This window comes from Drosophila eugracilis, unplaced genomic scaffold (assembly GCF_018153835.1).
Source record: "Drosophila eugracilis isolate 14026-0451.02 unplaced genomic scaffold, ASM1815383v1 contig_2167, whole genome shotgun sequence".
NCBI classification, from domain to species: Eukaryota; Metazoa; Arthropoda; class Insecta; order Diptera; family Drosophilidae; genus Drosophila; species Drosophila eugracilis.
The window spans coordinates 2,269,716-2,292,778 of record NW_024573052.1 but is presented as its reverse complement, the minus strand read 5'-3'; the positions used below and the strand labels follow the sequence as shown (position 1 = coordinate 2,292,778).

At 42.1% G+C, this 23,063-nt stretch overlaps 5 protein-coding genes across 8 annotated transcripts; 2 read left to right on the top strand and 3 right to left on the bottom strand.

Moving 5' to 3' along the window:
• Window positions 1-405: 405 nt before the first annotated feature.
• Window positions 406-4,380, bottom strand: LOC108103641. Its single transcript, XM_017209192.2, has 10 exons — window positions 4,219-4,380; window positions 3,635-4,021; window positions 3,512-3,581; window positions 2,904-3,457; window positions 2,515-2,847; window positions 2,252-2,274; window positions 1,953-2,154; window positions 1,444-1,900; window positions 845-1,377; window positions 406-785 (listed from the first exon to the last, which is right to left on the bottom strand). Exons 1-10 carry the CDS (start codon window positions 4,376-4,378, stop codon window positions 448-450), a joined length of 3,057 nt encoding a protein of 1,018 aa, XP_017064681.2. The 5' UTR covers window positions 4,379-4,380; the 3' UTR covers window positions 406-447.
• A 1,789-nt stretch (window positions 4,381-6,169) lies between these two features.
• LOC108103640 (probable cytochrome P450 4d14) lies at window positions 6,170-8,114 on the top strand. The gene is made up of 3 exons (XM_017209191.2): window positions 6,170-6,337; window positions 6,676-7,132; window positions 7,195-8,114. The coding sequence occupies exons 1-3, from the start codon at window positions 6,175-6,177 to the stop codon at window positions 8,096-8,098; spliced, it is 1,524 nt and encodes a 507-aa protein (XP_017064680.1). The 5' UTR covers window positions 6,170-6,174; the 3' UTR covers window positions 8,099-8,114.
• A 327-nt stretch (window positions 8,115-8,441) lies between these two features.
• Window positions 8,442-9,047, bottom strand: LOC108103643 (NADH dehydrogenase [ubiquinone] 1 alpha subcomplex subunit 7). 2 transcript variants are annotated; one of them, XM_017209197.2, is made up of 3 exons: window positions 9,016-9,047; window positions 8,868-8,959; window positions 8,442-8,779 (listed from the first exon to the last, which is right to left on the bottom strand). In XM_017209197.2, exons 2-3 carry the CDS (start codon window positions 8,928-8,930, stop codon window positions 8,528-8,530), a joined length of 315 nt encoding a protein of 104 aa, XP_017064686.1. In that variant the 5' UTR covers window positions 8,931-8,959; window positions 9,016-9,047; the 3' UTR covers window positions 8,442-8,527. The 2 variants fall into 2 exon arrangements, with proteins under 2 accessions (XP_017064686.1, XP_017064685.1); XM_017209196.2 differs by lacking the exon at window positions 9,016-9,047 and having other exon boundaries at window positions 8,868-9,009.
• A 231-nt stretch (window positions 9,048-9,278) lies between these two features.
• Window positions 9,279-14,795, bottom strand: LOC108103655 (flocculation protein FLO11). Of its 2 annotated transcripts, XM_017209211.2 has the most exons (4): window positions 14,513-14,625; window positions 13,143-13,341; window positions 10,471-10,767; window positions 9,279-10,408 (listed from the first exon to the last, which is right to left on the bottom strand). In XM_017209211.2, the coding sequence occupies exons 2-4, from the start codon at window positions 13,185-13,187 to the stop codon at window positions 9,620-9,622; spliced, it is 1,131 nt and encodes a 376-aa protein (XP_017064700.1). In that variant the 5' UTR covers window positions 13,188-13,341; window positions 14,513-14,625; the 3' UTR covers window positions 9,279-9,619. The 2 variants fall into 2 exon arrangements, with proteins under 2 accessions (XP_017064700.1, XP_017064701.1); XM_017209212.2 differs by lacking the exon at window positions 13,143-13,341 and having other exon boundaries at window positions 14,513-14,795.
• Window positions 14,796-19,747: 4,952 nt separating this feature from the next.
• LOC108103645 (cytochrome P450 4d1) lies at window positions 19,748-22,936 on the top strand. Of its 2 annotated transcripts, none has more exons than XM_017209202.2 (3): window positions 19,748-20,433; window positions 21,829-22,452; window positions 22,526-22,936. In XM_017209202.2, the coding sequence occupies exons 1-3, from the start codon at window positions 19,896-19,898 to the stop codon at window positions 22,873-22,875; spliced, it is 1,512 nt and encodes a 503-aa protein (XP_017064691.1). In that variant the 5' UTR covers window positions 19,748-19,895; the 3' UTR covers window positions 22,876-22,936. The 2 variants fall into 2 exon arrangements, with proteins under 2 accessions (XP_017064691.1, XP_017064690.1); XM_017209201.2 differs by lacking the exon at window positions 19,748-20,433 and adding an exon at window positions 21,061-21,701.
• The last annotated feature ends 127 nt before the right edge of the window (window positions 22,937-23,063 follow it).

Sequence of the window (23,063 nt, the reverse complement as noted above, 5' to 3'; positions counted from 1 at the left end):
TGGAAAAAATGTACATTTTTAATTTTAAATGCAGATCTCAAAAAAATCAAGTTCAACGAGATATGAAATTCCATATTTGGACCATTATTGGCGTAGTTATAGACAAAATGCTACCAATTTTGAGGAGGAAATCGGGATGCACGTCATTTTTTCTTTTCAATACTTCGTATGCCGTATTAATAGTACGTTAAATATATTTTCTAAACCCATATATGCGAGAAGAAAAGTTTATAATATTATATTATTATAATGTTAAATTCAAAAAACAGTTTAAAATCCGTTCAAATTTGAATCATAACAATATTCGCTTACAAATTAACCAATTTAGCGGGAAAAAGCCGACTCTGCCCATTACTAGCCACCTGATTGTTATCGATAACTAGATTTAAATCGCCATGGCGCCAGTAGGTTCTTAAATATTTATTTTAATTCTAAAATCACAAATTATTAATATATCCTCGGTCGCAAGCCTATATTCACACCGCACTTCGATCGCAGCACTATTTTAATGGAAGGCTCCACATCTACGCCGATTGGTAGCAGCTTGTAGTGTCGCATCATCTTGATCACTATGGTTTTCGTCTCCAGAAGTGCAAACTTTTGACCAATGCAGTTCCTCGGCCCTGCGGAGAAGGGTATGTAGCTGTATGGACTCAGTCTGGAGGACTCTTCTCCTAGATGCCTCTCTGGTTGAAAGAGTAGTGGATCAGCAAATAGTGCTTCATCGCGAAGGAGCTGCCAGAGCAGTACGACTACGTTGGTTCCCATTGGGATGTAACCACCATCTAACAAGAATAGAAAAATATGTGAATAGCCCATATACATAGGTCTTTCCTCCTCTCACCTATGTCCAAATCTTTTTCTAAACAGCGGGCCACTGCTGGAATAGGCGGATACAGACGCAAAGACTCCTTGACCACACAGTTCAGATATGGAAGAGCAGCAAAATCGGAGTGGATAACACCTTTATTTAAATCCCGTCCGTAGTACTCATTAAGCTCTTCAAACAGCTTTTGCTGCACTGCCTCATGTCGAGAAAGCAGGTATAAACAGAAAGCGGCTGCCGAAGTCGTTGTATCATGACCCTCGAAGATAAAGGTGTTGACTTCATCGCGAATCTGTTTGTCGGTTAGCGGTTTCCCACCCACAGTGGCCTGCAGGAGAGTGTCCAGCAGGGTGTGTCGTTTCTCTGGCTGTTTCTGGCAACACCCTGTGGCCAACAGATGACGACGATGCTCTATAATACCATTTGTGAACTGATGTAAGCAGTTGACGCTATATTCTTGCTTTTTAAACCCAGTAGACCAACACAGTCGGAAGAGCTGGGGAAGTAGCAGATGCGGTCTCATAAACCTGGTGGCCAAGATGTTTGTCAGACTAAAAGAGGATTAAAGGTATTAGTAAGTAGCTTAAAAAGTCACGATTGAGTATACCGCAACATACTCTTTTACAGCATGCACCACATCCGAATCCTCATTTCCTTGAGCATTCACACTTACGCCCATAGCCGTTTCTGTGATGATATCGAGGGTAGCCAAACCTACATAGGGATAGATATTCACGGCCTTCTCGTCATGCGACATGGGCTCCAAACGCTTCACCAACCTGCTGCTCTGTTTGTCGAAGATCTCAACGAACTGCTCCAGGATGCCGAAGTGAAATGTAGGCGTAATGATCTTACGCATCGTATGCCACTCCTCACCGCGGCTCAGCAAGAGTCCATTACCCAGCCAACCACGTAGAGCAAGATACATGGTGCCCTTCCTTAGCTGATGATTACTATGCAAAAGTGCATCTACGTGTCGTGGTTCCGCTGTAACCACAATCACACGGCCCAGTACAGTACCCATAAAGCACCGACCAAAACGGCGAACATATTCGCCGAATTTCTCGTGGAGATCTGAAATATATTTACTAAATTTACAAAGTGAAGCTTCTCGACAACAACTTACTATCCGGCTGGAAACTACGCATCTGCCAGGCGGATCCTACTAAAGGAACTCGCGAAACACAGGGCACCACCCCATGTAGAGGATGTCGCAGTTCATTCAAAGACAAACGAATTAGCCAGGCCACCAGACGAGCCACCAGGAGAGTCACTAGCAAAGCCACCAACATGTTGTACCCCCTGCAGCGAGTCGCGGAGTGGGCTTTCTGACTAGTCGGCTATCTTATCTGAAGTACCTCAAATGGATTACTTATTTATACACCAGGTATTTATTGCTTTGCGTTTAGGTTTATATAAGCAAACCGATTCGAATAGTGCGCCTGTTGCTAGAGTGAGACGGAGTGCTAAAACACTAAGATAAGCGAGACGGAAAATTCACGGGCCAAAAACTAGCCAGCTGTTTTTTTTGTAAAAACATCTGGTAGAATCGGTCATATCAGAGAATTTGTATATATGCACATATGTATGTAGTTCCACGGACTAAGTTGTATCTAGTTAAATGTTTTATTTATTTATCACATTTATTTTAAACCAATATAGTTGTTTGACCAACAAAGAAAATCAACTCGTAGCGCGAGGTTTCAATCCTAAATGCACGCCGTTGGCTGAACGCAGGACAATATTCATTGAATGCTGGGGATCAGGACCCAAAGGCAGCAACTGGAAGTAACGGAGGAGCTTGCTGATTGTGCTTTTCATCTCCAGCAAAGCAAACTTTTGGCCTATGCAGTTCCTTGGTCCAGCAGAAAAGGGTATGTACGCATACGGATGGATCTGCGGAACGTTCGCCTCGAATCTCTCCGGTCGGAACATATCGGGGGACTCAAAGTACTCAGGATCACGAAGAAGAACAAAAATGCCCACTGTGAAGTTAGTGCCTGCTGGTATACGCTTGCCACCTTATAACATTAAAGACTGGTTAGTATAAAGAATTAAATATATTTGCACTACCTACGTATTTCCACATCCTCAGCGAACCAGCGGCCTATCATGGGCACTGGAGGATGCAGACGCAGTGACTCCTTAATCACATTCTCCATATACTTCAGCTCACCCAGATCACGCAGAGTAACCTGCGTTTTTGGATCTTCTCCGAGCACCTCACGGATTTCCTGCACCAAGCGTTCTTGCACCTCTGGATGCCTAGATATCTCATATAAACAGAAGGAAATGGCCGATGTGGTTGTATCATGGCCCTCAAACATAAAGGTGTCTACCTCCTCCCGGATATCCACATCGCTTAACGGAGCTCCATCTATTGTAGACTGCAGCAGCACATCCAGTAAAGCCATACGACGCTTCTGGCCTAGATCATCCACCTGCTCATCTGTTTCTTTAGAATTGTTTACCAGCGCCTGACGCCGTTCACGAATAATGTTCTCGGTGAAGTCGTGCATCGTCTTGATAGCGGCATCCTGGCGTTTAGCTTCTGTTGGCTGGGTCAGCCGGAATATCCAATCCACTCGCTGCCAAGCGTTGATAAAACGAGTAATCATGATGGTGGTGACCCTGTCACGAAGAAAGAATCAGCAGATAAGAAGTGATTTTCAAAATTACTCTTACTCATTGACTGCCTGGACATAAGGCAGATTTGGATTCTTCTGTGCATCGATCTTTGTGCCCATGGCAGTTTCTAAGAAAGAGAAGAAATAATATATATAGACATGGATAAATATCATTGCTCACCTGCAATTATATCCAGAGCAGTTAGACACACCACCGGAAAGATGTTGATGGGCGTCTTTCCATCGGCCCTGGACTGAAGCTGTTCCACCATCACAGCGCTTTGCTGGTCGAAGATCTCCACGAACTGCTCCAATATCTTAAAGTGAAAGGTGGGCGTGATTATCTTCCTTCGACCGTGCCACTTCCTGCCCGTGCTCATCAGCAATCCTTCGCCCAGCCAGCAGTGAAGTAACTTGTACAGATTATTCTTCGTGATATGCTGCTGGCTACTCAGCAGAAACTCAATGTCCCGGGGATCCGTGGAGAACACGGCCAACTGGTTAAAAATCCACACCCTGTAGAGGCGACCGTACTTGCGCTGGTTCTTGGTTACAAATTCCATGATTTCTACAGATTATGAGGAGAGGTTTGCAGTACAATTGGCAATATTTTTGACAGGTAGATAACGAAATCATTTTGGACTTAGTCTTTAATTTTTAAAATTTTTAACATGAACTTTTTATAATATTTTAATATATTTCTTTTATTATATTCTAAGGCATCTGAAAATAATGAAGGCATCATAGAAATGGAAGGAAACTCACGTTGGGCATTTAAACCGCGGTACATAAGCACATTTCCCAGCAGGGGAAGCGGCCGGGGACCTGGAAGCAACATATCGTAGCGCCGTTTTCGGCAGAAGTAATCCCACACAAGCAGTGTGGCGAACGCCACCAGGAGAAGCAGACCAACAACACCCAACATTGTGCAGTGTCGACGAACGATTCACTACTGACAAATATTATAAATAATACACTTCATTCTTTATCTCCCGCTAAGCGTCGTGTGCTTTAAATCTGGAATCTACGCAGCTCTTAAGAGAGAATGAGTTCTCTAAGAGAACTCGTTTAATTAGTGCAGCTGCAAACACGAAAGGCTGACGAGCTCGTTACGGATAAAGAAAGCTAACTTCAAGATTATGGCCTTAGTCATGATTACGGTAGGCTATTTATTGAAAGGTCATGCTTAGTCGGCTAACTGAAGCGAAAATCAACTTATAAGGTTGTAAGGATGTACTGTATTATTTTAAATAAATATTATCAAAACAACAAAATATTTGAATGCGTTTTTTATAATAATTCTATATTTTCTGGCATTGTTATTGGATATAAAAGTATTAAATAAAAATAAGAAAACCCTTATCGAATGATCTTCCTCATTATCAATTTCCTTCCATTAAAAGATCTTTCCCGAATGTCCTATAAAATTCACGGTGACAAACCCTTTAATTAATTTCAAGTAATCACCATGAGTTGCACATATGTCCATCCTGTCACCATGAAATTTGCATTGTTATCAACAGCTGTATTTCAATTTGTTTAACTCTACACTCTTATCAGTCGGTCGGTAATACAATTGAGTTAACACCGACCTTACAACAGTCGAATTTATCGATCACCTATATACTTACATATATATACTTTTATTAACATTGTAAGATCCAGTGTTTCTAAATTGGCTAACTTATTGAGAGGAAGCTAAGTTCTTATCAATTTCGCTCGTCATGATTATTCAGGATATGAAGGTAATGATATAGGAAAATAGTAAAATGTATATCTGTTTTTGAACGATCGATTTGGTCTGATTAGTTGAGGTTTAATTATATTCAATGTAAGCGCTAATGTACCCCACATGTTGTAGTTTAATATTTAAATCATTCCGTAAAATATAGTTTAACCTGTTATAGAACAGTCTAACATCTGCTCTCTGATCTCTGATTGCATTTTAAAAACTTAAGAGCGTCTGGCTTAAGAGAGATCCGTGCATTCATTAAGAACTGAATGTACCACCTTTGGGGATTCCCTAACATAATTGATAGCAGCTTTATATTTGTTGTCTTTTTTTCTGAGAACAATCTCTTGGTATTAAAAAAATATATATAAATTTAAATGGACCGCAGAATTCTAGCCAAAGCCAACTGCCAACTTCTTTTGAAATATTTGTTTTGTTTTTGGTTCCACGCGTTTGACGAAAGCTTCTGATCTAATCTGTTGTATACTCTGGTACTATGGTACTATAGTACTACCATCGCCAGATAGCGGCGAGCGATTTTTCCCGGGCCCTCGCCCGCGTTATCCATGGCGGGGGGCGGAATCGTGTCCATATTAATCAGAACTTTTAGTCTTCCGATAAAGCCAAAGCCTTGAATCATGATGAAGTTGCACTTTTTGGTTCATTCATTACAAAATTTTGGGACAATGACCCACTGATATATGGAGATCTCTATAGAAATCACTACCCTACAAAGCAAACTGATATGGTTGATGTTGGGAAGGGATATTCCTGGGTTGACACTTGAACTGCCGGCTAGTTTTGACCCCGCTCGTAATATTTGGCCTTCTCCTTGGTTTTTGGCTCCAGTCCACTGATTGTGGTCGCCTTATCTCAATCTGTGTCGACTACAAAACAGCCCCGCCGCTGAGTAGAAACAACCAGTCGATGGTAAACGGTGCCACCGTTAGATAGATCAATCCCATTTCCACTATAGAAGAATTGAAGCCATGTATTTGGAGATTTTTGCCATTCTCCTGACGACCCTGTTCGTGTGGGATTATTTGAGGCACAGGCGCCATAATAGGATGTACGCCGCCGCTGGAATCCGCGGACCCAGGAGCTATCCTTTTGTGGGAACAGCACCGACTTTGTTCAAGGAGTCACCCAAAAGTAGGTCATAACTATGTCAACAAAACAATTCCATACAATTAGTTTTTGTGATTCTGATCAAAAATTTGCTATCAATATTTCTTAAGTGGATTTCGGAAAGGATAATTTGTTTATTAAACTCTAAATCATCTGATAAAATGGGTGGTATGGAAATGAAGTAGTTTGTTATCACCTAATATGAGTTTTTTTTTTGGCACAAATTTGTACCATTTAAAAACCAATCTCTATACTATTTATTTTAGCAAAAAACGCAAACTTTAAGGACGTACTAACGAATTTTTAAACAGAAGTTTAGCACTCTTATGGACAAAATTATAATCAACCCATTTCTCCTGCAGCTGTCTTCTCTTTACAATCCCGACTGATGGCACAGTACGGTAAAAATGTCAAAATGCAAATGATTGGCGAAAGTGGCTTCACAACCGCCGATCCCAAAATGATTGAAGCGATAATGAGCAGCCAGCAGACCATTCAGAAAAACAATCTTTATGGACTTCTGGTCAACTGGCTCGGCGATGGTCTACTCATTAGCAAGGGAAAAAAGTGGTTCCGTCGCAGGAAAATCATCACACCCGCCTTTCACTTCAAAATCCTGGAGGACTTTGTAGAAGTTTTTGACCAACAGAGCGCTATTATGGCCCAGCAACTATATGACCGGGCGGATGGCAAGACCGTGATAAATATGTTTCCTGTGGCCTGCCTGTGTGCCTTGGATATCATTACGGAAACGGCCATGGGTGTGAAAGTTAATGCCCAGCTACAGCCTCAGTTTCCCTACGTCCAATCAGTCACAACGTGAGTTCTGCCACTAAATATTTGTTAACATTCTGACGCTTAGTATGAACGTATCTTTTTAGGGCCTCAACCATGTTGGCTGAGCGCTTCATGAATCCATTGCAGCGTGTGGATGGCATTATGAAGTTATTATATCCCAAATTGTTTGCCAAACTGAATGATTCTGTAAAAACCATGCATAATTTCACCGATTCAGTAATCACCGAGCGACGCGATCTCCTCCAAAAATCCATTGCCGAGAATGCGGATGCCAACGCTGCTCTCTTTAACGAAGTGGGGCAGAAGCGTCGCATGGCCTTGCTGGATGTGCTCCTGCAATCCACTATCGATGGTGCCCCTTTGAGTAACGAAGACATCCGCGAGGAGGTAGACACTTTCATGTTCGAGGGTCACGACACTACCACCAGTTCCATAGCTTTTACCTGCTACTTGCTGGCCCGACACCCTGAGGTTCAAGCCCGCGTCTTCCAGGAGGTTTGCGATGTTCTTGGTGATGACAAATCGGCTCCAGTCAATATGCAGCTGTTGGGCGAACTGAAGTACTTGGAATGTGTGATTAAGGAGTCGCTACGGCTGTATCCGTCGGTACCGCTAATTGGACGCCACATTACCCACGACATCGTGCTAGATGGCAAGCTCATACCCGCCAAATCTGATGTGATCCTTTTTATATACCATGCGCAGCGCGATCCCGAATACTTTTCCGAACCAGACAAGTTCCTGCCGGAGCGTTTCAGCATGGAGCGAAAGGGCGAGATCCACCCATTTGCCTATACACCCTTCTCTGCGGGTCCAAGGAACTGCATCGGCCAGAAGTTTGCAATGCTTGAGATGAAGAGCACTATCAGCAAGCTGATACGGCATTTTGAGTTACTTCCTCTTGGCCAAGAAGTCGAACTAGTGATGAACGTTATCTTGCGTTCCTCTACGGGTATTAACTGTGGCTTAAAGCCTCGCGTCTATTAGGGACTATGCCGTGGTCGTATTTTTTTTTCTAGTTTTACGTTAATGGTTCTGTAAATATTTCAATAAAAACTTGTAAAGTTATACACAGTGATGGATAGTGTTTTACCAACAATATTATAGGTTTATAATATTCAGCAAGTATTAGGATTTTTTATAGATTTCACTTTTATAATGCGAAAGAACATTTTTAAGTTTTAAGTTTAAGGCTTTTAGATAAGTTAGATAATTCATGAACTTCGATATGACTTTTAAGTGAACAAAAATGAAGAATTAGAAAATTGGCATCAATCTCTTCTAAATTTCGACTCTCAATCACTGTACACACTTTTGCAGGCACTATGCATTGTATTTCAATGGATACTATATTAGCTTTAACGGGCTCGTACTACAACTCAAAAAAAAAGAAAATTCCTGCGGGGAAGCGGGCTATTAATCCCAGGCATAGACTTTGCCCGGGGTGGGCAGCTTAGAGGAAACGACCTTCGCCGCTTCGGCAGTCTCTGCTGCAAGCTGCTTTTGCTGCTCCACCAGGTCAATAGGCGGAAAGACCTCGCGACGGGCATCCCGCTGGCAGTAATAGTTGGCCGACGCTAGATGGGATGGTCCGTCGGGAATATTTGGCTGGGGCTGGGTGCGATCGGCTAGTCCATCCTCAAAGCGCAGCGCCAGGTTATGCTCCCGCTGTAAATTTATTCGAATTAATCACAGAATTCCAGTTTTCATCTTACATAACGGAAAATCGAGTTGCCTGGCAATCAGAGATACTCACGCCTAGGAGGAAGGCCCGAATGCGCTGCAATATAGGCGAAACGTCACGGCGCAGGGCAGACATCCTGATTCTAGGTCAAAAAATAACTAAAACTTCGAAAAAGTAACCCGACTGATTATGTTTAATATTTTGTTTTTCTTTTACAAACCTTCGATATCACTATCGATAGTGTTGGTGGTGGCGATATCGTATGTTGTTTCTGTTATCGATAGCATCGAATTTTTTTAGGCGTTCACTCATTTCAAATTCTGTAAGTTTTTAATCAATAGTCGATAATATATTTTATCGAATATTGTAATAGTATTGCCGTTTTGTTTAAATTGAAAATGTACTAAAACTATTTTATTGAGTTAAAAACGTAATATTAAACCATTTTAACTCTTGGAAATACAGAACAAAACTATTTGTTTATACTGTTTTAATGTAATTGTATTCATTTTATTCATATTTTATAGCGTTATCCCAACTTTGTGAGTGGAAAACTTTAGTTAATTTCCAAAGAGTAATGATTAAAAAATTGAGGAAACTGGCTCCTTTGGTCGTCCATTAATGATATACATATAATAATAATAAATAAATAGTCGCTCTCGTTTCTGTCTTCAGTGTTGTGTTGCTCTAATTGTAAATTAAACTAAGTACGCCGTAAACTAAGCTACTGCAATTTAAAGCTGCCGCTTTAGTAGTTGCGAGAGTTTCTTTTAAACGATTCCAGGGGATGTTTCTTTCGTCCTAGCCGTCAAACTCCCCCAGCCTTAAGCGGCCGTAGACTCTGGTTGGGACTGGGCTTCGTCTGGCAAGGATTGGCTGCTTGTTTCCGGGCTGGGCGCCAGCTGTTCCACGCTGACGGTGCGCACAAACTCGGCGGAGGCTTCAATCACAATTGTGGGCAAATCATCAGTCCCTGCGGATGAAACTAGAGGAGCCACCTCCGTTTGTGTTTGGCTGATGGTAGGTGTGATTTCCTCTGCGGGTGGTGCTTCTGTTGATATCACAGCCACAGGCGCTGATTCAGATACTTCTGACTCAACTGGCTTGATTTCAATGGAAGCTGGAGTTGTGGCTTCAGCTGGAGCTGGAACTGGAGCTTCTACAGGTGCAGGTACAGCTGCTTGAGTGGGTTCTACAGAAAGAACAGGAGCTGCCACAGGAGAGGATGCAGATGGGGAAGCATCCACAGGCGCGTCTACAACAGGCGTGGCTACTACAGCAGGAGCTTTAGGCGCCGGCGATGGCGACGCTGACTTGGCCTTGACAGACTTGCCCACCGCCGGCGAGGGAGTCCTGGATTTCAAATTCTGCTCATGAGCATTACGATCCATTAAAACCGATGTGGACTGCGGAGGTGCCGGACTGGCCGCTCTTTTAATGTCCTCAATCTTGGCCTCCATCTCGGTGCGTATTTCTTTAATGGGTTTCAGTAGGAACACAGGAACATTGTCGTCCCTTCTCTGGTACAGCATCTCTCCCTCAAAATCAACCAACTTATGTTTGCGGGCGCGCAACAGGATGCCCACCACCTTGTCTGATATATAGTTGTAGATCTGCAAGACCAACAAGTCCAATTTAGAGGGTTATAAGCAGGAATATAACTCAAATAACTCACATTGAACAGCTCCCCAAAGGGAATGACGCGCATGGTGGGCTCATCCTTGACGTCGTAGCCCTCCGAATTGATGATCTGGCACAGCTCCAGCATTTCCTTCATCACATGAATGTTGGCCTTTTGCCCACGCATCTCAGTGAGGCTGCCGGCTAGTGGTTTTCCATACTGGTCCTTTGAGAAAGTCGGCTTTGGCGAGGAGGCGCGTCCGTCCTGGGAAAAGGGATTCAGCAGCTGGGACTGCTTGTGTTGCGTTGCCTGGTTGTTGAACATGGCTACCTTGGAGGACAGTGGCGAGTCCTGTAAGTATTAGATGACAAGGATTTGGCGTTAAGTAGGGTTAATCAAAGTAACTTTTCGAAAGGAAGCCAAACTTTAAATTTAACTTGAGACAGCATTGCCAGATAGGCAGCAGGTACATCACCGAGATTAAAGTTCGCGTTGCCAATCCACCCACTGGGCGCGCAATTAATGGCTTTCAAATTCTACAACTTGGTTGAACAAGATCTCGCGGGAAAATTAATTAGCCGCAATTAAATAACAGCGGTCTTACATTTTGTGTAATTTTTCATCTAATAAGTGCAAGATTCCCGCACCATGAACCAAAGGAATGCGCAAATGTCGTGGCCATAAATAAAAGTCTCTAGCGAAAAAGGGGCAATGTGTGGGCGGGGCAGCGCGCTCTTTGACGAACAACTGAAAACATATATATCTATATGTATATATATGTCTATATGTATGTCCACTTCCTATAGCACAAGTAAAAGCGAGAGGTATTCACAAAAATCAAAAAGAAAACAGGAATGACCTTCACGGCCAATTTTCGCCACTAGGTGGTGTTTATTCTATTTGATTATGATATACGGGGGCGAAATGAGATGAGTGGATTCCTTGATCGAGTTGCCCATGAATAATAATGGCGATGGGTGTGGCAATATTATTGACTCTTTCCGCTGCTGTTTATATAATTTGGCATTTTGGCAAAGGCCGTATGACGCTCTAAATTTGTCTCTTTGATCAATATCCAAAAATTCGTCAATCAGACGAATTTCATTCATATCACACAGGCAAAAGCGTTTTAAAAATAAACCCAACGATGAATGAAAAGCGGCCAGAACTTGGCAACTTGGTTTTCAGCCGCGGGAAGAGTTCGTTTTTTCACCCCGCGGAGAAAGTCTGGGAAAAATGCATAAACTTGTCCATAGACATTAGTTTCGAAATTTTTCATTTCGTCACTGCAAGTGCTGGGAAGTCGCTTCTCCAGTTGGGGGCGATAAAGGTAAAATTTATATGGCAAACAAGGTCCACATATCTCTCGATTTAATGCAAATGCAGTGTGAAAAGCCAACGACCCAAGAAACTAAGTTCATATGCGAAATTAGTTAACAATTGTGGGAGAATGGGAGATATATATATATAGATATATATATATATATATATATTGTGTGTAATTTCTCCACTAATTAGCTTACAATTTAAATAATAATATTTTAAGTATCTCAAGAAAATATCATTTTGGATAAATAAATTAGAGAGAAACTGAAACCGATATTGTCGCAAATTTGGGCAACATATTTTAGCTGCAGCTAGCCGGGACCGAGGCGAATTGGTTACGTAGTCCTCAGTTTTACGGATCTATTTGTCGGCGCCGTTGTCACTCTCGAGAAGTCTGCGCATTCTATATCTACAGCTGTATAGCCTCTATATCTATGCGAATGGGCACTGGGAATGGGAATGGGTATCTATGCATATTCAGCATTGCTATTTCGATGGTCATTGCCAAGAATTTTTCCGTGTTTTGATCTTTTTCGCTGTGCGAAAACCCGTTCGTTCCTCTGCGATTCTATATGTTCTATTTGTCTATATAGTGGGCAAAAAGTAGGGGTGTGTATATTTTGGCAATTCATGTGGCGACAAATTAAAACAAATACAACAACATTTCGAACCGTTCGAACCCATTCCGTCGTCGTCTCCGCTTTGTTATTGTTTCCTTTGGCGACCAAAAATTCTTTATATCATTTCAATCCTAATGATTTTTAATCATGCTCTTGGAAACTGTCCAGACATTTTTCTCGCGGCTTTTCGTTGACATTTATTCTGGCCATTTGCATTATTATTTTTCTTTGCCATTATCTTGTTGGCATTTTTTGTTTATTCTGGCTCCTCACGCATTTCTTGTGGTTTTTTTTTTAGCGCATAAATAATTTTCGGGCATTTGTCGCACGAGATGTGCGAGCGGAAAAACTAAAAAAACAATACAATGTGCCTGAGTTGTTGGGATCTTTTTATAGTTCCCAGTGCGGCATTCCAAACATTGCTTTAAATCTTAATCCAAATCCCTTTTTTCTGGCATATTTTAGTCGCAGAATTTTCTTAAAAATAGTGCCTTTATCTTTCCCCTAAAGCTTCCCAAATGTGCTTATTAACAGTATGTTTATTTTTCCTGTTCCTTTAATGTTTTAGGTATTTCTACTTAAAATTTATTCAGAACTATATGTTATCTTTGCCATATCTGTGTGTCTTGACTTTTAGTTAAACACCACATTTAACACATAATGATTTACATTTTTCGATTTAGCCAAAATGAGCAGGAAAGTTAAATTATTGATAGTAAACAAATTAGGCAACAATATATCCACGGATCATATATCTAAATATGGGAGCTATGTACTTACCACCACGAAGCGCAGGGCTCCCAATTCGTGCGATACGTCCGTCATGATTGCACTGGGTTTCGCTTTATTGGCGGTTTCCGGATTTTGGCTGGGATCTTGCAGATTGGTGGAATATTATTACGGATCAATCTGGTCCGGAAAGTGGTGATGGCTGCTTTTTGTTTGGCCTTTGGACACCGCGAATTCGCAACACTTTTGCCTGTAATCAGAAAGAGAAAAGAGTTGGAGACAAAGGCCACGATGATGGGAAAGAAAACCAATTAAATTTAGCAACAAACAACATTCATAACAATGGAAATGTGTGTGCCAATTGTGGATGAGTTTCTGTTGTTTATTTTGTGTCTATGTCTCCATGGCGAATTGCCAAACAGCGTTTATTTACTTTTTTACCAGTTTACCATTTCCTTTGTGACCCAGACCCAGACCTCCATTGAGGTGCATGGTTCCGGACTGCAGACCCAACCCATCCGATTCCAAAGCCAAGCTACAAAAGATCATGATGATGAGCAGTGGCAAATAAAAACAGAAAACAGAAAACAGAAAGCAGATAGCAGAAAGCAGAAAGCAGATAGCAGAATGTGTAAAAGACAAAAACAGAAGCAAAACAAAGCGAAAAAGACCGTTAGGCCTGAACTTTAGAGCGCCCCTCGCACTCATAGTCGTATTATATGGTATATGGTTTACAGTAGTAGTAGTCAGTAGTATTCGTATTCGATCCCGAAAGATGAACCGGAATTCGGTTTCGTGCCCATTTGCCGTTTTTCCCATTTGGAATTAACTGGAAATTGCTGTGCATTAACCCCTCCGATTTCCAGCTAGCTTGAAGCCATCGACAACTTGCTACGCATGTCATCTACACTTTAATAGTTTTTAAAGTTTGATGGTTTGTAGCTTTGGGCAGGGGGAATAATCTAAAAACTATAAAAGCCACTTAAAGTGTCGCATAATCTGGTAAAACCCTTAAAGAGTTTTGGTTACTTGCTAAGAAGCACTCAATCAGTTGTATCACAAAATATGCAGAGATTAAGAAATGATTGTCGAACTTTTGGCAATAATGAATGAGGTCTTAAAATTCCCCTAAGATAACAAATAAAACATTAAGTAGGCAAATAAAGTTGAGTCTGGATGAGTTAGATGGGGAATATTCAACTCTAAAGTGTGTTTAAACACTCTAGAAAGAGCCAAGCTCCCAACATTGTGTTTCTTTCTTTATAGTATGCTATATTATATAGTCTCTATAGTATAGTTCAAGATCTTTTTAGAGAGTAATCGCCCTTGTAAGCAGTCCTCGATTGGTGATCACTGACCGGTGCTTCTAATTTGTTTGTTGCTTGTTTAGCAAGGGGACTTCTCCCTTATTTCACACTCACTTTTAATGGGGTTTCTAGAAGAAGCTCCTCTTGTTTTTGGCTTTTAGTCTGGTGGGCTAGATGGAATTCCTCGATGTGTCGGGCTTCCAAATTTCCGTTTCGATACGATCCACTCACAATGCAAAATGTAAATTGCACACGTTTCTTCTTTCGATTTAACAACGCAAAAAAAACAAGAAAAATGTCTCTCAACTGGGTGATAGATATACTGCGTTCCGGGTAATATATTGACTTATTTGACTTGATTTGGATCAGATCGGTACTGGGGTATATATCTTTTGTTTTCTATCTCTTATGGGTACACGCCGTTTGGTTGATGGGACCAAAAGTGAGCGCCGAAAGCGATCGCGCTTTCTTTTTATAGCCGCGATGGTACACACACTTCGACACTCACACCTACGGCCACTCATACACACACGGCGGGCAGCTGCTTTTCCGATTTTCAGCTTTTCTGCTTTGTCTTCCCGCTCTCTGGGAAATGGCTCTCTGCGTTTTCTTTTAATTTAGACCGTTTTTAGCGTTTTTACCCGCTTTTTTCCCATGAACAAAGAAACTCCCAGAAGTTTTCAAATGCACCGACGGATGTTCATGGCAAGTTCAAGGGAGCACCTGGTATTTGCATGTGCTGGTATATCCAAAGGTACTACCAACAGTCGGGGGGTCACTCAACACCAGCTTACGCGCTTCGATGATCGGAGGGTCCGAGTTCGACCGCAGAACAGATTTCGATTCCATTGCCCTCTAAGAAGCCGCAGAGGAAAGAGCACGAAAGCGGAGAGGGATACACTACGGGAAAAGTAGTAGTTATTAGTAATTTGAACGTTCATATTCATTAGTTTTTAAAATATAATAAACTATTTTTATCTTCATTAGTAAGTCGAAACATATTATTATTATAATAACATTTGATTATATCATAATTAAAACGCTGAAAGATTCTTGTCCCAAACTATCTTTACCTTCGAATTTAATTCAAAAACTAAGCCTGATAGCTCAACATTTTTTGCTCAGTGTTTCGGCGTGTGTGAATTGGAGAGAAGTGAAAATCAAATCAACGATGCAACGCTCGTGCCGTTCGTAATGCTCTTGGGAAAAACCGGAAGCGGTCGCCCTGCCCGGCCCCCTCTTACCCCCCGCCCCTCGGCAGCCCATTCATGTAGACCCGAAATAGACTGACCATCTAACGGTATGCTGATGGCTGGGTCTCGTTTCGATCGAGGGTTCATGTAACGCGCTGATCGTCGGAAGGAATTTTGGATGCCATTCAAAAATCGCCCCCTGGCAACAGCAGGAAACGCAGCTTTCAGAACATCAGCTCAATTCCCAGGAATTCTCAGGTAGCCACAGTCCCATAACTGAAAATCTGAGAATCCCCGAACTGAGCAAGCGAAATGCGCGTGCCCAGCTGCCTTGGCTTGTCAGTTGGGGATCGGACTTGGTCCACCCGGCCCGCCAATCTTTAATATACGAGTTTATTCCGCTAATTAAACAAATTCGACTGCATTGTTCGCATACGATACAGGGTACTGGGATGTAGAGGTACGTTGGGCTTCAGGGTTAGGATAATTGCGTATTTAAAAGACCAACTTCTTCTTGTTTTCTTAGCTCTTTAAGCCCTGTCAAAATAATAGAATGTTATTAAAAATAAATACAAATATATTTAAAAGCATACCCTTATCTTGTAATGAGCATGGAGATGAATCCCACATTTTTAAAGTTACCTTGAATACCAAACTTGGAGCACAAATGGGTGGATCCTCTCAGCCACAAGTGGTTCAATGGGCATCCATGCGGTCCATCACTTCCTTTGGACTAGTGCCACAGCAGCACTTGCTTGTTATTGTTGCATGTTTGGCTGACAGCCACAAGTGCATGGCGATGCGATTTTGGTGGCAATTATATATATATTATATACCACAATGCACGTGTGTGGGTGGTGGGGGGTAGGAGGAATGAGCAAGATGGAGGGCCTTCTTTTAGCCATATATACTATATAGGTAACCACCAGCAACATCGGTTTGCCTGGTTTGGCAGCGGCCAGCACATAAATAAAATCAACTCATGAATGAAAATGCGTTCGCCTGAGCAATTTCCTGTTGCAGCTGAGGAAACCAAAAGACCGACGACTAAGTAATCACCAAATGGTTAGCATAAATTATTTGATAGATCTGCCACACTGCTGACAGCACTAGTTTTCCCTCAACTAAGAAGAAGACTCAATTGTTTTGAATTACATTTTCCAAAAACATAATACGAACCTCAGCACTTGGCCTATAATATTTTTCCATTATTTTTGCTTCTTGCAAATGCGTCGTATTTTCTGGCCCATAAAAATTTCTTCAAAACAAATTCGTTGCTAGAAAATAGTCGATTAAATGGAAATCTTTTTGGATTTTGGATACTTCGATATTCCTTTACAATATTTTTTTCTATATTTGTACTTTCTGTAATAACCTATTGAAGAGCTGTCAAACAGCAAGGGACTTTGAATCATTTGCCGTTGCATTTTCGATTCTCTTAGCTGAGAATTTGTCAGCAAAAAGGCGAAATAATGTGTAATTCAAACAATTAGTTGTATTTATTTGTGAAAATAGCCAACTGGCAACGTCAAAATGAGCAACTATATTCGGAATTTAAGATGATTCATACCGAATTTCGTGGGGCGATGTCACTTCTTCGATGTGAAGAAACCGATTTGCTAATTTTTAATTGTTGGACGGGTTAAGTAATTTGGCTGAATAACGGATATTGCCTTATTTGGCCAGTGAGTGCCGCTGTTTTCAGATCGGTGGCGTATACGTAATGCAGGCCAATGGGGGGGAGGGAAAATGCGCATACGCCGCGTGTGCTTAATCATATGTTTTATTATTGCCATTATGCTGTATTATTAGTACGGGCATGCATTGTGGCGCAAAAGACGAAAAAGAACGATACGATGGCTCATCCTTAGGTCTATATATAAGCAGGCACTTGGCCCGCATTGTGAACATCCATAAACAGTATAGCTCATGAAAATAGTAACTACATGACGTCTGAAAAAAAGATGAGAGAGCAGAACAAAAAATATTTCTATATTGGTCCCCTGAGGATCTATTTAGAATGGGAACTTACTTTAGAATTTAAGCCGCATTTATGGCGTTCGTATTATATTAGTAATTGATTTTTTATTTGAAAAAAACGTGCTAACAACTTTGGTTATTTTGACCGTTCGTATTATATATCTACGCGGCATGGATATAGGGTATATGGCATATACTATGCGAGTACTAGATGCCAAGTAGGCAAGTGCCGTTGACGCAAATTGCGCGCCTTTGCCAAATTGCTTTTATTTTTATTGTTATGATGTAGTGCTCTCCAGAGTTGAGGTCGCCTCTTGTCCATCTATCCGTTGCACTTCGCTTTGGGCAGGCATCCTGGCCAGATCCCCAGCTAGGATTGCCTTTCAGGGGGCTTACTTATAGTAAAACACATAGTTATAGAAGTTATAATAATATTAGTTAAGAATGAAAATATAGAAACTAAAAAGTAACCCTGATCGGAGACATAATAGGTCTAGTTTCCACTCACCGTTCCACACTTTAATTTCAAGGCAGAACCCCCTGAAAAGGAATCCTTACTACGCCCCAGTGGTCACCTCATAGAATTGTCGACTTGGGAGCGATGCGCAATGTTAAAATGAACAAAATTGGAAACAAAATGAAAAATGGAAATGCCAATGAAATTCCAACGCACATCGAGAATTACCTCCCCACTTCCTCACTGACACCCACAAGCTATATGGCTATACATCCGACATCGAAAAATCGCCAGCACTTGTAAGACATGTGTAAATATTTACGTTCCGCCTTCTTTTGGCTTGGCTGAGGGGGGCAGGAGGATATCTGAGATAAAGTGACGTCGATGTCGACGACCGACGAGCGGCGACGCAAGAATTTTGGAATTTGGCATGGTCGAAGGACGCCTGTTGTTGCCATTGTTGTAGCCACCGATAAATATACACCCCGCTATATATATACATATATATTTTATCTAGTACGCAGTGGGCGAATGTGCATGTGTTTTTGATCGGGACTCGGATTTGGATTCGGATTCTGATGCGGATTTCATATTCGGATGTGGCTGCGGCATGAGTCAACTGGGGGGCTGCCAAATGGGAATTTCTAATTTGTGCTCGTGCTCAGCAGAAATTTCTATATGCAAAACCATATTCGCAGCTGCATAAACATCTGCAATTGAAAGGTCAGAAGGATTCATTAGGGAAGTAATTAGGGGAATTTAATAGGAGGGGTATGGGATTTTATAGGAGTCTTAATTTAAAATGCTGACCTGGGTTATCAAAGACATTTTTGGATCGCTTGCTATGTATTAACAAAGCAGTAAATGAAAATTATGTTGAAAAAATATAAATGAAAAAATGAAAATGATGCATAAAAGTCAATAAGGACATAGAACAACAAGATTTTCATAAGATTACTGAAATACTATAATAAAAACAGAATTTTTATTAAATTCTATACTATAAGTTATTATTTGGCCAATTTTGAAATGTAATTTTTCTAGCAAAACATTTCAAGTTCGCGACTTCGTCATCGTTGTTTGCCTGCCATCACAGTGGGATGTGAGTGGGATGGCCTAAATATAGAGCATATGGCCCAAAATAGATCGGCCATGTGGCCATTGTGACGTCAGGGGGAAAGGAGCTGGATGAGTTGCGGTCAGGTGCTCGCCCCCGTCGAATGTAAACAACGATCGCTGGAATGGAATGGAATTCCATGGCTCTGGTTTGTTTACATTCGATGCCATCTCAATCACAATCACAATCACTTCGTCAGTCCAGAGATCTCTTTCGGAATTCGTTCTCTTCTTCCGATCGGAAGATCGGTTCCTTTATCTCTCCGAAATGCCGAATGGCTGCCAATCTGTCAACCCCAGATGATGACCCTTCCTTAGATTTTGTGCAAGCTAAGGATGACTAGGGGAATGGGAAAAAGAATGGACTGAGAGCCCAAGTGCAAGTTGGGTGCATGGTCCAAGAAAGACAGACTTTTCTTATTTACAAAGTTTAGGTTTAGGCATAGCTTTGATTAATAAACCGATTAGGTAAAGAAAGAGGTTGTTGGATTAGTAACCTAAAATGACGAATTCTGAATATATAAAAAGTAATCGTCAAACTAGAGCTGATTCATTTTAAAGTGACTTCCAATCGCATTTTTAATGGCTTTTGATTTTTGATCTCACCAGCTATGAGCTCCAAAATGTCATCACTATTTCGAGTTACTGATAGCGAGCATCAGCCCAAGTTATCAAGTGTTGAGTTAGTCGCCAGCTGCGATTCTCAAACAAACAGAAGCTTCGCCTTCAGTGAATTGGTCAGGCTCCAAATATGTGGCTGTTTATATTAGTTCTTTTGCTCCTGGTGATCCTCAGCCTAGAGATGTGGCGATTTATGAGGAACATGAAAACGATTCCGGGACCTTTGCCTCTGCCCCTGCTGGGCAACGCACATCTATTTTTCGGTCTCACGCCGGCAGAGGCGTGCCTAAAGATCGGGGAACTGGCGGAGAAACACGGCGATACCTTTGGCCTATTTCTGGGTCCATCCTACAGCGTTATGTTGTTTAATCCGAAGGATGTGGAACGGGTTTTGGGCAGCACACAACTGCTGAATAAGTCTCAGGAGTACTCCTTCCTCGGACGATGGCTGAACGAAGGCTTGTTGGTCAGCAACGGTCGCAAGTGGCACCGCCGGCGCAAGATCATAACTCCGGCTTTCCATTTCCGGATTCTAGAGCAATATGTGGAGATCTTTAATAGGCAATCCCTGCGTCTCGTAGAAGAGCTAGGCCTGAAGAAGAGCAGAGGCCAGGAGGGAATCAACCTGGGTGAGGCCATTCACCTCAGTACGTTGGACGCTATTTGTGGTAAGTACACTAGAAAAAAAAATGTCCCATATTAATATATTATTAATGTTTACGGAAATTATATTGATGGAGAGATAAGTTTCGGATAAAACCAAACCAAGCCATGAAATCGGGACTGCTATATATTTAGACTTATATTAGTGGCCGTATTCTAATTGAGAAATCCGGGGGGGAAACCTGTCGAAAGCACTGGGCCAAGGTCCAAATCTAACTCACCGCCATAAAACACTAAATACAGCTACCAACGGCGATAAGGTTTCTGGGATCCGGGGCTTGTTTGGTGAACAGTTTCGGTAGTTAGCTGGTTATCGACAGTACGATTAGATATCCTCAGAGCGATTAGCATCAGGCGCATTAGCTACACTCAAAGAAAATATACAACTTTTATATTGCATTAACACTTACGCTGCATACTAGATTTACATACCATAAAACCCACTACAAAATATATTTCTGAAGTCCAAAAACACTTCATCTTGTTATTTTTTAACAGCTCGAAAAGCCAGATTTTAAATTAACTAAAGCCATGCTAACGGCGATTCCCTTAGTGTACTCTTTGATAGATAATCAATGCTTTTGGCCGTTTTCATTGTGGTTCTTAAGTTAACAGCTTGTTTGTTGCTGGATCAGTAGTTATTCCGTCTCCACTGCACGGAGATTGATTAAGTAAAATTATTAAAATAAATACATACCCACCATAACTATGTTCCTGGTTATCGGCGCGATCCTGGCCAGCGCCCTATTTGTGGGTCTATTGGTCTATCAGCTGAAGTTCAAGCGATTGATAGAGCTTATTAGCTATATGCCAGGTCCTCCGGCACTGCCGTTGGTGGGTCATGGACACCATTTTATTGGCAAGCCGCCGCACGAGATGGTCAATAAGATATTCGAGTTCATGAACACTTACTCAAAGGATCAGGTGCTAAAAGTCTGGCTGGGACCGGAGCTAAATGTGCTCATGGGCAATCCCAAGGATGTGGAGGCTGTCTTGGGTACATTGAGATTCAATGACAAGGCTGGCGAATACAAGGCTCTGGAGCCCTGGCTAAAGGAAGGTCTGCTGGTCAGCCGGGGTCGCAAATGGCACAAGCGTCGCAAGATCATTACCCCCGCCTTCCACTTCAAGATCCTCGATCAGTTTGTCGAGGTCTTTGAGAAGGGGTCGCGGGATCTACTCAGGAATATGGAGCGAGATCGCAAGACTCATGGCGATGCTGGCTTCAGCCTCTACGATTGGATCAATTTGTGCACCATGGACACAATCTGCGGTAGGAATTCGCAGAACAATCATTAGTTTACAGGAGAAATTGGGATTATTTACTAGTTAAATGGAGATTCTATGGCTTTTCTTCACCTTTTTTCCGCTCATATCTAATATTTGCCCTAATTTTGCAGAAACCGCCATGGGTGTCTCCATTCAAGCCCAATCCAATGCCGATTCCGAATATGTCCAGGCAGTAAAGACCATATCAATGGTGCTGCACAAGCGGATGTTCAACATCCTGTACCGATTTGACCTTACGTACATGCTCACCCCGCTCGCGAGGGCGGAGAAGAAAGCCTTGAATGTGCTCCATCAGTTTACGGAGAAGATCATTGTGCAGCGCAGGGAGGAGATCATCCGAGGTGGAAACAATCAGGGAAGCAGTAACGACGACGCTGATGTGGGTGCCAAGCGTAAGATGGCCTTCCTTGATATACTTCTGCAATCGACCATCGACGACCAGCCACTGACCAATCTGGATATCCGCGAAGAGGTTGACACCTTCATGTTCGAAGGTCACGACACCACCTCTTCGGCACTGATGTTCTTCTTCTATAACATAGCCACCCATCCGGAAGCACAGAAGAAGTGTTTTGAGGAGATCCGATCCGTAGTGGGTCAGGATAAGAGCACGCCCGTAACATACGAGCTCCTCAACAAACTGCACTACGTTGATCTTTGTGTGAAGGAGACCCTTAGGATGTATCCCTCCGTTCCACTGCTGGGGCGTAAGGTCCTCGAGGATTGCGAGATAAGTGAGTACCTAAAGGAAAACATGATCATTAGTTTTTGACATCACGAATAACTACTTTTACTTCACTTTTTCAGATGGAAAACTTATTCCGGCCGGCACTAATATTGGCATCTCACCGTTGTATCTGGGAAGACGGGAGGAGCTCTTCAGTGAGCCCAATAGCTTCAAGCCGGAGCGATTCGATGTGGTCACCACCGCCGAGAAGCTCAATCCTTACGCGTATATCCCGTTTTCGGCAGGACCTCGGAACTGCATTGGCCAGAAGTTCGCCATGTTAGAGATCAAGGCCATCGTGGCCAATGTCCTGAGGCACTACGAGGTGGACTTTGTGGGTGATACTTCAGAGCCGCCGGTTCTTATTGCCGAACTCATCCTGCGCACCAAGGACCCGTTGATGTTCAAGCTGCGGGAGCGTGTCTACTGAACCACAAACTCACACTTTATTATTCTATAAAATAGAAAATAAATAACTGAAATTATGAGAATCACTCGCATGTATATATGTATTAAAATAAACTTTTTTAAAACAAGCGGTTTTTGGTTTGAGTCTGCACTTAGTGCTTTATGGTATGATTACATTGCCTTAGAGATGGGGATAACACCAAGAGCCGC